Source organism: Gossypium hirsutum, chromosome A07 (assembly GCF_007990345.1).
Source record: "Gossypium hirsutum isolate 1008001.06 chromosome A07, Gossypium_hirsutum_v2.1, whole genome shotgun sequence".
Lineage (NCBI taxonomy): Eukaryota > Viridiplantae > Streptophyta > Magnoliopsida > Malvales > Malvaceae > Gossypium > Gossypium hirsutum.
Window position 1 is genome coordinate 15,362,044 of NC_053430.1, and position 13,738 is coordinate 15,375,781.

The 13,738-nt window shown below is 31.3% G+C and overlaps 1 protein-coding gene and 1 long non-coding RNA gene across 22 annotated transcripts; one reads left to right on the forward strand and one right to left on the reverse strand.

The window, feature by feature from the left end:
* Positions 1–241: 241 nt before the first annotated feature.
* Positions 242–7,529, forward strand: LOC107941910 (uncharacterized). 21 transcript variants are annotated; one of them, XR_005930382.1, is made up of 6 exons: positions 242–1,387; positions 2,189–2,264; positions 2,355–4,224; positions 4,993–5,093; positions 5,184–5,334; positions 5,427–5,932. XR_005930382.1 is itself a non-coding variant. In XM_041117629.1 (5 exons), exons 3-5 carry the CDS (start codon positions 2,213–2,215, stop codon positions 7,467–7,469), a joined length of 834 nt encoding a protein of 277 aa, XP_040973563.1. In that variant the 5' UTR covers positions 245–457; positions 1,241–1,387; positions 2,189–2,212; the 3' UTR covers positions 7,470–7,529. The 21 variants fall into 21 exon arrangements, 6 of the variants coding, with proteins under 6 accessions (XP_040973565.1, XP_040973563.1, XP_040973562.1 ...); XR_005930378.1 differs by adding an exon at positions 4,451–4,490 and having other exon boundaries at positions 243–1,387; positions 2,355–4,362; positions 4,993–5,932; XR_005930379.1 differs by adding an exon at positions 4,442–4,490 and having other exon boundaries at positions 243–1,387; positions 4,993–5,932.
* On the reverse strand, positions 6,578–12,147 carry LOC121232151 (uncharacterized). Its single transcript, XR_005930383.1, has 2 exons — positions 9,217–12,147; positions 6,578–8,856 (listed from the first exon to the last, which is right to left on the reverse strand). It is a non-coding gene; the product is annotated as an uncharacterized lncRNA (long non-coding RNA).
* Between the last annotated feature and the right edge of the window lie 1,591 nt (positions 12,148–13,738).

Consider the following 13,738-nt stretch of genomic DNA (forward strand, 5'->3'; position numbering starts at 1 on the left):
TTTTCCACCATACGTTTACATCACGCGCTATAAACTCGCGGTAACACAATTCAGTACATTTTATACAACAGCGAAAAGATCTAATTTGGTCTTGTACTTTTTTGTGGTTTTGATCTTCATTAAATCTTATCATTATCATCACAAGTAAATCATTAATCGTACATTTGTACCGATGAGCTACGTGTCAATATATGGACTGTTGATCAAACTACGTTTATCTTGATCCCAGACAAAGATGCGGATTTCCAGAACTGTACCTTCAAAATCATCTAATTATGCAAAAAAAGAAAAAAAATTATTCGTGCAAATGCAAGTGGCCAAGTGGGTGCTTTATGTTTAATCTTCTTTTTTTTCTCCATTTTTTCTGGGTTTTATTTGTGCTTTAATATGAAACCTTTTTTTTAGGTTTTTTTAATGGTTGATAAATTTGGTCTGGATCTGGGAATTAGGCTTCAAGGTTGTTCTTTTATAAATGTTTTTTATCTGAACTTTAATGCCCTATTTTTCTATTGAATTTTAATGTTAGGGTCGTTTATTGCTATTTTTTCTAGCATTTTTGAACTCTTTGTGCTTTCGATTTCAATATAAGTCTTTTTTGGCTTTGAGTAAGGATAAGCTGACCTTTGTTCTCTTCTAGAAATTTTAGTTCTGTTTGTTTACTGGGAAATATTAAGAAAAAAAATACAAATCCTGGAAAATTTTTAGTTTATTGAAGCTTGAAACAAACCCTTGATTTCTTCTCTTCTCTAAGCTTTTATTTAGTAAATTCAGCTCTTGAACTAGTGTTAAAATCCAATAAAATTTTCTTATTGACTTTTGAGTTAGTTAAAAAAATATGGAAGATCATAAGGTGTTTGACATTTTGTCTTTAATTCTTAAGGCTTTATAATATGCATGATCATCACATATATATAAGTTCCCCTCTTTCTTCTTACTTGTCCAGCCAGCTAGGAAGATTACAGAATCTTCGGCGAGTTTTTGGTGAACAATTTGCTCCATTTACATTGAAATATCTATACATATAAATATTATATTGCTAGGATTGTCTAGGATTAGCGACTTAAATCGAAGTTATCATCTTTCATTGCATGTGATATTACTTCACTGTTTAATGCTCACAAAGTTATGTTTCTTTTATCTTTTTGAATGGACATATATATATGTATGTATATACATGTATATACTGTCCATAGTACTAATGTTGCTGTTAAGATCATAGTATATTGAATGTTCCATACAGTTGCGCTGTTGTGGTTATGAACAGTGTTGTCAAGGGCGCAAGGTGCATTTTGGGCGCTGGCATCCTTATATTGCCTCAGGTGCAAGGCGCTACAAAAAGCGTTAGCCTGAGTGAAGTGAAGGGCAATATGCATATGTGTGAGTTTTTGTAAGTGTTTGTGTGTATATATAATATATAAAGATAAAGATATAAACTCCAAAGTGTGGTCTGCAATTTATTGGTCAATATGCATGATTTCCTTATGGTCAATGTTGTTGAATGCTCAAATATTGAGAAATGTAGAGTTTGATATTATCTTTTTCTTACTGGTAAAGCTATATCTAATGAAAATAAGTGAAAAATAAAAGAAATTAAAGAGAAATTCAATCACGCGGGGTTTTTTTATACTTATCGCCTTATAAAAAGTGCGCCTAGGTGCACTGATCAAATGGGCCTCGCCTTGAAGGGTCTGAGGCGTTTTGGTTGAATAATGCTAAGGCACAAGGCGCACACCTTGACAACACTGGTTATGAATTTCTTAGGTTGTGTTTGGGAACTTAAATTTCAAAAGATGATTTTGGATTAAAAAATACTGCAATTGGAATGTAACATTCGTGATTATGCGAGTGTTTTGCATCATAAACACATGTAGGTGAAACAATACTATATCATGCATAAAACTATTCTTTTTTTAATTTTTATAAAGAAATTAAAACTCATATAAAACCATTACATATTATAATAACACAATGGTTCTAAAATGAATAAATAATTTTTTTTAGAAGAAAATGTGATTTTTGAACAAAAAAGTCCGCGACCACGACAGTAGCGACACGTTACCTCAACGAAATCCGCGATAAAATTCTCTACTGCAATTTAGATATGTGCATAAAGGATAATGTTGTTTTGAACAGTTTTTTCATGTTAGTACATGATTTGTTTTTTTTACATTTATCTTCAATTTTTCAGGATGGTTGGAATCACGAGTTATGGATGTATTTCTATTGCATTGGGGTAATGGCAACAGAATTTATCATATTCTATGGTAAGCAATCCATTATGATTAGAGTATTTTTCTACTAAGTATAGCTTCTAGGCAGTATATTCTTATTATTTACTTTTTTCCTGTTTGCAGAGATTAGTTTACTTAAAAGATATGATACATTATCAATTGACAACGAGAGAGAGCACGTTTGTAGCCATTCATACATGGTCATGGATGCATACAAGCGTGCTCTCTATCGTTGTCATGTGATTTGTACATGTCTCTCCTGGTGTTTATTTGCTGCAATAGCTAGCAGGTGATTCTTTCTTATTCAGCTCCGATTCCTTTAGTGAAATGTTAAAAAATAGATTGATCGTCATTATCGTGAATACAAGGAGTGGCTACGAGCATGTAACCTTAGAGTTCCATTATTAATGTTTGATCATGAATTTGTGGGGTTGAAGATATTTCCTTCACTAGAAAATAGAAATAGAAAAATTAACACGAATTTTAAACCCAAGTATATATTCTGTTTATTAACTAAAGTTCTGTTCATAATATCTACTATAATAAGTAGTATGCATATTGGTCCTTTCCTCATTGCACCAATATTCGCAAACTGCTTGCATCTTAAGATAAATAGGATGAAAGTTAGGTATGATGTCTTGCTTTTGTTCGTGGAGATGAAGTTAAACCATTTTGCTAGCTTTGAACCATTATGATCATTTGAAGCTCATTGAATGATGTTAAAGGAAGTAAGGAACTTCTATGGTCAGAATCTAAAATCAATGTCCTTAGATTCCTAATACGCTAATCCTTCGTGTTTGATTTTCAGTTTCTTTTCATATTCTAACCTTATAAGACCTATTGTCCGTTTGATTCAATTGTTCTTTGTAAGATGTACATGTATCAGGTTTATATACTGTTGTGTTGTGCAAGAGTTTCTTCATTGACATTAAGGAGAAGTTTCATGTAGGTAAATTCTTTGCCCGTGCTTGGTGAATTTGGCTGATATCGCAATGTAACTTTTACTTGGTTTTATTTTGCTTGAAAGAACTAAAATATGACTCCAGACCGATTTTTTTATATGTAATCTCATTGGTAGGCAATTATATACTCTGATACTATAGGGAGAATGAAGAGTCAATGTAACATAGGGTAAATAGATATGGCAACTTATAACAATTCAATATGATATCCATGACCAGGCGGGCAACCCAACTGACCTGCACCATTGTTGTTCGCCACCCCCCTTCCCTTCCCCTTGTTTGTAGGCATGCATGCTTAGAAGTACCTTTTGCGATTTTTGTTGTTAGGACATTTGGCATATTGTTTTTTAGCACAAAATAGATACAAGGAGGTAGGTCTCTCCAAATTTTTCCTGCATAAAGGCTTATAAGATATTAATTGAATGCATCAATAAATAGCTCATCTTTGAGTGAAAGATTTGATATGTTATATAACTTGTGATAATGAAATGCATGCTCTTTGCATGACAGTTAAGATCAGTATAGTGCTACATTTGAAAAGGTATAAAAAGATGAATTTCAATTTCTCAAAACATATAGGTATTTTGGTTTACCGTTAAATACCTATCCGATGAATCCAAGGTATAAAAAGAAGCTGTTGAATGTATCAGCTACCAAGGAAGAAACACCTGGATTGGAACCAGGAGCTTGTTCAATTGGTTCAGGTACCCATCTTCTAAGAGGTGGTAACTATCATGCTTCAATCTATACCGAGTCGGAAATGGCTTGAACTCTTTATCACTTTTCTCTCTGAATTTTTGAATGAGGGAAACGAAAATTCCACTGCCCTTATCACTCATAATTATATGTTTTTAGGCTTTTTTTTATATGGCCATGATATCATTCATGCCCATTTTACCATCCATGAAGACTAATTTTTTTGGAGATTCATGATTGTTCCTTTCAATAATGTTGTCTCCACGAGTTTAGACCCAAGTTCACTCCATCCTTGGAGCATCTCATTCTGAAGTCTCATAATGATAAACATAGCGGTAAGTGCCTTCGTTTCAACACTTTAACACTGTTTTCTCTCGGGAAATTTAACTCCGTTTGAAGATGAGGGATTCATGGATTTCATACCCGATGAATGTAATCATCTTGAGTTGGTGTTATGCTTGTGACTGAACTAAGTGAGTAATTATAGCTGAAACCTTGTTTTAAAGCATGTATGATTGCTTGAGCATTGGTTATTGATGTTGAACTTTTTAGGTTTACCAGGCAATGTGTAGAACTGAAGTGAAGATCAATCAGTGAAACGGTAATAGGTTAATTCTACATCGAATAACATGACCCCCAATCTTGTATCTTCTTGTTTTGGAAGTGTTGACGAAAGACGTTTGGCATCTCGTTTAGTATATCGTTTATTATTGGTCAACATAAAACCTAAAAAGGTCACTGTTTTCCAAGAATGCGCTTGTATTGGATTGGTATTGGAGCTCTATTAGAAATTTTTCTCATTTCACATGTGGGGGTTGGCCTGCATGCCGTATCGCTCTTGCATTCGATGTGCATGTTTGTTTGCCCTTCATAGGGTGATAGCAATATGTATATATTAGCCTCTTTTTTATAGCAATATGTATATGTTAGCCTTTTTGAGCTCTAAATATACTATATGCCATGCTTGAACTGGTGATGAGTTAGCCTTCCATATGTTAAGAGTTTCTGCATTCGATAGATTCAGTTATTGGTTTTGGCAGTTTTCTTTTTAAGTTCTTGTATAGCAATGTGCATGCTTGTAACAGAGATGAATGATAATCTAGGACCCCTTCCAAGGTGTCGGGACCACCACTAAATCCCCCATCCAACCCTTTCGGGAATGCATTTTACAGTGTTGGTTCTGGACTGAGTCGAGGAGGATTAGGTTGGTAGCTAACCATTCTATCAAATATCTTTCTTGTGCATCATTTTAGCTAATGCATTACAATTCTAATATTTTACTTGCTTCATATAGGCAAACACGAGTGTAGCGATTTACAATTTCTTTTTCCTTTAAATCCTAACAATACCAATTTAGCGATTCGGATAGCTCAACAAAATTCTGAGGTAAAACTATTGAAGTAATCTCCCGAGTAGTTGGTCTGCTTCAATTAACAGATAAGCAAGTACTTCTCTGATCCTCAGTATTACTTCCAAGTGATCGATCATGCATGTATGCATGTATGTGGATCATTTTATTGTTTTGTTGCATCTTTAGGGGCATTGACAATTACTGAGCCAGTTGGAGGGCAGCACTCCTATAAACCTCCCATTTATGGCATTTGCTACGAACTCATTAGGTCCATCAGGGAAATAAGTTCGAATAGTTGTAATGCTTTAAAAGCTTCAAATTTGATCTTTGCATAAACATCTTCGACTCTCTAGCTCGTGCCAGGCTCAGTCCAGAGGGGCCGGTTTCTCCAAGTAGTGCTGCTGTAAAGGTATCATTGGTTTCATTAGGGGAAGGAGATGCCCCATTGCTTGAGTAATTGCATATGCCGAATATTCTTTCGCCGGATCGTATTACTTCGTAGTTCTGTGGATTTGTTTGTGCATAGGCACCTTCTAATAGCAGGAGATTTATTTATTAACCCCAAATTTAATTTTTCCTTGTCTCAATCCAATCTTTTGTGCTTGGAAATTTTGATTAATTATCTTATTTTAATTGTGTTTTACACTTTGTTTCTTTGTTTTGAAATAAACAATGAACCCTAATTTGCTGCATAATTATTTGTTACTTGAATAAGTGAACAAGACTGAAGATAACAAGTTTATGCAAATTGCATTTGTTTGAGTAGCTTAGCAAATATTGAGAAAGGAAATGCTTTGACTGCAATTAATGGTATGCAGATGTGTGTAACTTTCTAGTGTTTGATTAATATGTATTTTTATTAAAAATATTTAACTCAAGTACATGATTTTTTATTTTGGTTATGGGTATTTTTAAGGAAAATTTTACATTAATATTCTGTCAAGAATATTTAATGATGTTAATTATTTGTACTATTATAAAAATAGAAAGATTAAATTAAATTACCTCTCAGGATTAAATTTTAAATTTGAGTAATTTGAGTATAGTAAAAGGACTAAATCAAAAAAATTTAACATCATTATATCTTAAAAAAATTTAAATTTAAAGATTAAATTAGAAAAATTGTCAAAAATTAATATAGATAAAAAGAAATTTCTGAAGTTATCGAGTATTAATGTTGCTTTATATTTATTTATAAATTATAAATTATAATAATAAAATTAAATATATGAATTCTTTTAATAATTTTTATATGTTTTTTTATAATTTATTCAGAGTTTTCAACTTTCTTCCAACAATCTACCTTGGTCCAAAAGGAAAATATCCAAAAGCAAATGTAAAGCAAAGCATCTGTCTTTTTCTCACCCAAATTTCTTCGTAAACAAACAGAAAATATGTTACATAATCCTGGGGTCTACCTTGGGGCCATCTCTGTACCAACAACCATAAACCCTTCAAACAACAGAACCCAAAATCTTCCACGATTGATCAATAATGAACGAGGAGTAAACTTTCCTTTTCATCGCCTTTCCTTTTCAATATTTCATCGTAAACTTCCATTTTTTTTAATCCTTTTTAGGAACTTCAACACTGTAAATTCATTTGTTTTCCAGGTCCAACCAGCACCACCACCACCACCACAGGGACCACCGAAACAACGAGGGTAACCCGGCGGTCCAGTCCAGAAGACTAACGTCCACGCCTTCTTCTTCATCATCATCATCAAAAACAAGCGTCCACGTTACCGCCTTAGACGGTCTAGTCAACGTCAATTCCCTCTTCACCGTAGCTGTTTTCGTCGGCCTTTCTTTGACAACCCCAGGTCAACACAGTCTCGAGAACCGAGCACCATGCGACGCCGGCGTCGATGTTGCGAAAAAGCTCTTGGTCTTCGAAGTCGTCTCTTTCAGCTTCTTCCTTTTCTCGTCGTTGGTGGCGCAAGGACTGAAACTGGCCATCAATTTGTTGAACAGTAAAGACGTCGACGAAGCGTTCAGGGCGCACATTAACCTTAAAGTTTTGAGGTTCGGGATGATGGGCTCCGCTGTCGGGTCCGTCATGGGGTGTTTGTTTTTGATGCTGTCGATGGTGAATGTGATTGAGATACGGTTGGGGATGTTGTCTTGTGGGAGCAAATCTTCGGTTCATGCGGCGGCGGCGCTGGTTGCGCTGGTTTCTTCGGCTCTGTTGGTTTATATTTCCACGGCGGTTTACGCTTTCTTGCATTGAAATAATCGAAAAAATGTGGCCAATATTTAAGGGTTAATTTCACAATAAGTCCTTAAACTATGATTGGGATTTTAAATTGAGATTAAACTTTAAAATGTTTTAGCGAATTTCTTAAAATAACATAATCATATGAATGATGTCATTCTATATTAAATATTTGATGGAATAATATTTAAAATATATAAATTTATAGGTATAGGTTGAAAAATATTTTCAAACTTTTTTTGAAAAAAAAAATTAAGTTTTTGTTTCTTTTCACTCAATTGGAAATTTAAACTTTCAAAATGCATTAAGAGGGTTGTCAATTTTTTTCAAAAGAATAATTAAGCTCTTAATTTTTTCGGGTAATTGAATTGTAAAAATGTATTAAAGAGGTCTTTCGACCGTTAAAGTTAATTATCTCTAATTTTTTTCAATTAATGTGACCATGCGCTACAACCATGGCGTGACATGTGGCAAAATTGATAAAAAAAATAAAAATCAACAAAAGTTATAAAAATTACTAAATTTTATTTAAAAATTATAAAAATCGTAAAAAAAATTATAAAAAAATTGTAAATCTTATAAAATTCATAAAATTCATAAAAATATATATAAATATAGAAAAAGAATTATAAATTTTTATAAAGTTAGTAAGAAAATTATAAAAATATAAAAAAATATAAAATTAGTTGTACGGGCCCAAATTTGCCTGGGCCCAACAAGCCCAAATAATAATAAACAAACCCAATACAAACCCAAATTCTAAAAGCCCAAAACCTAAAGCCAACTTAGAAACGAAACCCTAGAGGATCCCATGTGCGCCGCTCATCCTCGGGCGCCTAACCCGCCCCGTCCCATCACCTGCGCCTCACGAACCTGCAAAGAAGACCAAAATAGCAAAGAGACAGAGGCGAAACAGAAGCAAAACCATACAGAACAGAGGCAGAAACAATACAAAGCAGGGATTGAACAGTAGCAAGGACGAAAATCACATGTAATGCCTCGGTTATATAAAGCCACCAAAAACTAATGTAAAAGGGGAGGGGGGAACACACAATCAATACTAAAAAAAAAAAGAGAGATACAAAGCTTTTCAAAGGATTTTTGCATTTTTTTTCACTTCCTGCCTTTATTGCTCTTTTTATTTTTATTTTTGAATCTATTGCATGTGTAAACCCCAAATTATGCCTGGGCTAAAACAAAACCCCAAACCCAAATAACCCTAAACTAAACTCTAAATAAACCTACCCCAAAACACAAACCCAACAACCCTAAGCCCACTAAACCGACCCAAGACCTTAACATACAGAAAAAAAAAGAAAGAAATAAACCCTAGCCACTGTCAGAGCCTAGCCACCGCCTCTGCTGCCACCTCCATGTCACATCCACCGCCCTCCACTTGCACCTGCAGAGTAGATGAAGAAAAGACAATTAGTAATAAGCAAAGGCTTGTAAATGGCTATAAAAGCCAAGCGAAAATGTATTGAACGATTTGGCATTTTTTAGCAAATACAAAAACACTTGACAACTTTTTTAGATCTAAATACATACAAAAGCAGTGATCTCAGTAATAACAAATCAGGAGAATAATCCCAAATCGGAGACTCAAAATATCAAAATCAAAAACCAAAAAACATAAGGTGATCTTATTTATTTTATTTTTTTTCTTTTTTCTTTTCTTTCTATTTTTTGAATCTAACCCTACCCATATATACACATATCAAAGGCTCATAAAAAGCACAAAATAAAAATAAAAAAAGGGTACCTTTTCGGAGTTGCGGCCACCGGAGTCCGACGGCAACCTTGCGACAATCCGACGATCCCATTTGGCCTGCTACTAGGTTTACCCAGAGAGGGAAAGAGAGGGCTGAGATTTTTTTGTTTCAAAGAAGAGAGATGATTATTTCTTTTCAAAATTTTTGGCCTTTTATAGCCCCACAAAAACGACGTCGTTTCATTTGAGGGGGTTAAACGCCAAAACGGCACCATTTAGGCGCCGACCCGAGGACCCGACTCGCTCCACTAAGGATCCGCATGTTTTTTCGACGGAAAGGCTATTTGCGCGTTCAACCCTTCCGTATTTTTTTACTTTTAAATTTCGTTTTTTTTTTGCTTTTAATTTATGCCTAGAAATTTTATTTCTTTGCCAATTTAGTCCCTTTGAAGCTGCGCGTTTTGGGACAAAGGGTTATTACCCATTTTAGTCCTTCCTGGTCGTTTGCGTGTGCGAATTAATCCCCTCTTCTTTTATTTATTACGAATTCGCCCCAGAATTTTGTTTTCAGATTCAATTATGTCCTTTCTATTACTTTTGATTGTTTTATTACATTATTTATATTATTATATTTGCATTTATATTTATTTTATTCTAATGCCATTATTATTATCACTTCTATTATTATTACTATTATTATTACTATTATTATTATATATTAGTGTATATTTTTATGTATATATATATTTATATATAGTATTGTTTTTCTATTACTTTAATTTAATATTTTTATTATATTTGCTTTTTGTATTTCTATATTATTATTATTATTATTATTATTATATAGTAGTGTGTATTTCTATTATATACGTATATATGTATATTTATATATATAGTATTATTATTTACCTTACTTTAATATTATTGTTATTATTATTATCATCTTTGTAATTACTATTACCATTGTATTATGACTATTATTATATTTTCATTTTCTTATTACTCATCTACAGGGGCGAAGCCAGAACAATTTTTTTGGGGAGGCGAATGAAATTTTAATTTTTTATAGTCTATATATTTATAATTTTAAAAGGATTAAATTAAATTTTTATAATTTTAAGGGGGCCAAAGTGTAATTTTACCTTTACTAATTTAAAATTTTAAAAAAATCTAAAGGGCCTCTATGGAAATTTTCCATTTTAGGGGGGCCAGGACCATGCCTGCCCCCCTGGTTTCGCCCCTGCTCATCTATTATGTTTCTTATCTATTTATATTTTCATTATTATACTATATCTATTATTTATTAGCATTTTACTATTACTATTATTAGTATTAGCGTTTTTTATCAATACTTATATGTATGTATTAGGTTTTTTTAATACTATATTTTTAATACCGTACATGTTGTGTATATTCTTAATACTATATTGTGTATATATATTTTTAATAACTATATTATGTATATATTTCGTATATATATCATGTATATATATTATATTTTATGTATATATCTTCAATATCACATTATTCATACATTCTTTATATTATCCCATGTAAATACTTTCAATACTATATTATGCCTGTATTTTCATCTATATTAGATATATGCTTTTCATACTTGATACTATTATTATTTCTAGTATGTATATATTATGTATATATTGTTTTTACTACATATATATTTTTTATTTCTATTATTACGTATATATTTTAATACATATATGTATATATATTTATGTATCGTTATTATTAGTTATTTTTTATATATTATTACTGTTTTCAATAAATATCGTATATATTTTTAATCTAGCATCATATATTTTACATATATATGTTCCCCACTATTTCATATTATTATTATTATCCTTTTATCACTATTTTTATTATTATCAATATTATTAACATTATCGTTTTCATTATCGTTTTCATTATTTTGTCATTGTCTTATATTTATTCATTTATGTATTCGCTTATTTCATTTTCCTTACGCTTTTGTTTTATATTTTATTAACCTTGTTTTTATTTCATCCTTTTGCTCATACTATTGTATTTGACATTATCGCACCTATCATTATGTTATTATACGTGTTAATATTATAATTTGCTTTTATATTTTACTATAAATCGCATCATTTTTTGCTCGCTACCTCAAAATAATTCTTTCGTAAAAGTAATATTCCGTATTTGGTAATTAGAGACGATCGTGACCTAACTTACTGGGTTTCAATTTTTCGCATTTAACTTAAATAACGGAATACTCTTTTAAATCACAATATGAGCTTTGAAAAATACTTATTTTCGAAGATACGAGGTGTAGTGCTCTAACTTACCGACTATGACATTTTGTTATCTAGAAATAAAAGTTTTCGCAAATAAAGGCAATATTTAGTGTTCGAAAATTCGAAAAAACGTTCCGGTTTCGATTTTCCTCGTTCATCCTAACTAACCGAAGATCCTTTTAAAAGAAGTTAAAATAAAGTAAAAGGGGGATTTTTCAAAACAAAAAAAAAGAATATCAATCAAATACAAAAAATAGCAGAGATTCAAGTAAAATCGAAACTTTTCGAATACAAAGAAAATAGAGAAAACACTCAAAGATTGAAGGTGATTTACTATTCATATTCTTTTTCTTCTTGCTTTGAAGGTACTTTTTCGTTAAAACAAATAAAAGAGAGATTCCAAAGACATTTACCTGCGGTCTCGTTCGTCAGAGGCCATTCTCTGGCTTGGATATCGGACCAAAGGGGGTGAATGGGTCTCCTCTTGTTTTTACACGACTTGGGTCATGAGCCACGGCAGAGGTGGAGGCGTGAACGCCGGTGATACCCATGAGCAACCAAAAGCGGGGGCCAAGGTTTAGTCTGTGTTCAGTTGAAAGAAAATCAAAAGGGGATTAGAAGGAAGCCCTAGCAGAGGAAAGATTGAAAACCCTTTTTAAATATTGTCAGATTTGGTTCAAATGGTTTTGACAAACAAAATTGATTGGTATTTTAAATATAAGGAAACGGTGTTGTTTGGGTAAAGGAGTAAGGGTCTGCGCATTCCCTTATAAAATGGGTAATTTGCGCGGTCAATACTCCTCGTTTGCCCTGCTGTTTATTTAGGCCTTGTTTATCCTTTTTTATTTTTTTAAACATTTTCCTGGGAATTTCATGTCAATTGCATTTTAGTCCACGTTGAAGCATCGCGTTTTGGTGATTTGGGTTATTTAATTTTTAATCCTCGTTTGTTTGTGCGTATTTTATTCTCGTCCTTGACTCTGTCTTAATAATTTGATTTGTTTATAAATTATCCTCTTGATTTTGATTTTGTCTCAATTGAGTTTTTTCTTAGTTTATGTAATTCTTTTAGTCCTTAAAAAAAAAAGATTTTAACATTTTACTTTGAACTATTTCTTTGATTTTACATTAGTTTAGTTCGTTATTTTTAAACTTTCATTTGTATATTTTTAATTGCTTTATTATATAGTCAATTTACTTTAGAATTCTCTTCTATTTCTTTGTTTTAAAGTTTTATATGACGTTTATTTTAAATACCCTTATACATTATTATTTTTATATATATTATTTATATTAAACTATTTTTTAATTTAATTTATGTATATTAGATATATATATTGTTTTGTATATAACTTACCTTAATTCTTTACTTGCGTAATACTTGTTTTAAAAATTAATTTATATATATTATTATTCTACATATGATTTATTGTTATTGTTATTCTTATGATTTATTTCAAATTTTTACATGTATCAATTACTTTAAAATTTTTATACATATAATTTATCTTTAAATGTTTTATATATTGTCAATCTCAAATTCCTTTTCTTCTAATTTTTTTACATTATTCATATTTATTTAAAAGCTTGATACATTTTTATTCGCTTTATTTTTAAATCATCTTTCATTAATCTTAAATTATAGACGTTGGTATTTGAATAGAGCCTGTTGTGAGATTATTGACATTAACTGTATTTCGATTTATAGATTTATATCTCTTATATTATTGCCATTCATTTGTATATTATTTTATCCATGTATATTGTCCATTTGAAACCCCCTTTTTATATTCTTTATTTATAATGGTTTCATTTGTTATTTATTTTAAATCGTTCTATTCACTTCAAAATTTTTCATATATTATTTTGTTTCATTCTTTTGTGATTATTATTGTTGATCTCTTAAAATAGTGTATTATGTGAACATGTCCATTAGGTGCTCTAGAAATTATTTGTTAATATGTCGTTAACGTTCATTGACCTAGCATTTAATTCATGTATTATTATTTTGTGCTCTACATTCCCTTTTGTTTCATTTCGTTTAAATCATATTGCACATTAACTTCAAAAGTATTTATCTAAATATGGGTCGTTTTATTTCAAACAAAATAAATGCACATTGCTAAATGTCGCATTCGTTTTTATTCAAAGTAATGCAATATTTCACGTTTCGAGAATTCAAGAAATTATACCCTAACTTACTGGGTTTCGATTTTCTTGTTAAACCTAAAAAGCCAAATATCCTTTTAGATTTCAAAATACACAAATTTTCGATAAAGATTAAAGGCAAATTT

Bases quoted from the DNA above. Each gene is read 5' to 3' on its own strand.
- LOC107941910 (XM_041117628.1), top strand. From the start codon at position 2,213: ATGTATTTCTATTGCATTGGGGTAATGGCAACAGAATTTATCATATTC. The intron at 2,265-2,354 runs GTAAGCAATCCA...TCCTGTTTGCAG, and splicing joins AGAATTTATCATATTCTATG to AGATTAGTTTACTTAAAAGA. The intron at 2,521-6,853 runs GTGATTCTTTCT...TTTGTTTTCCAG, and splicing joins TTTGCTGCAATAGCTAGCAG to GTCCAACCAGCACCACCACC.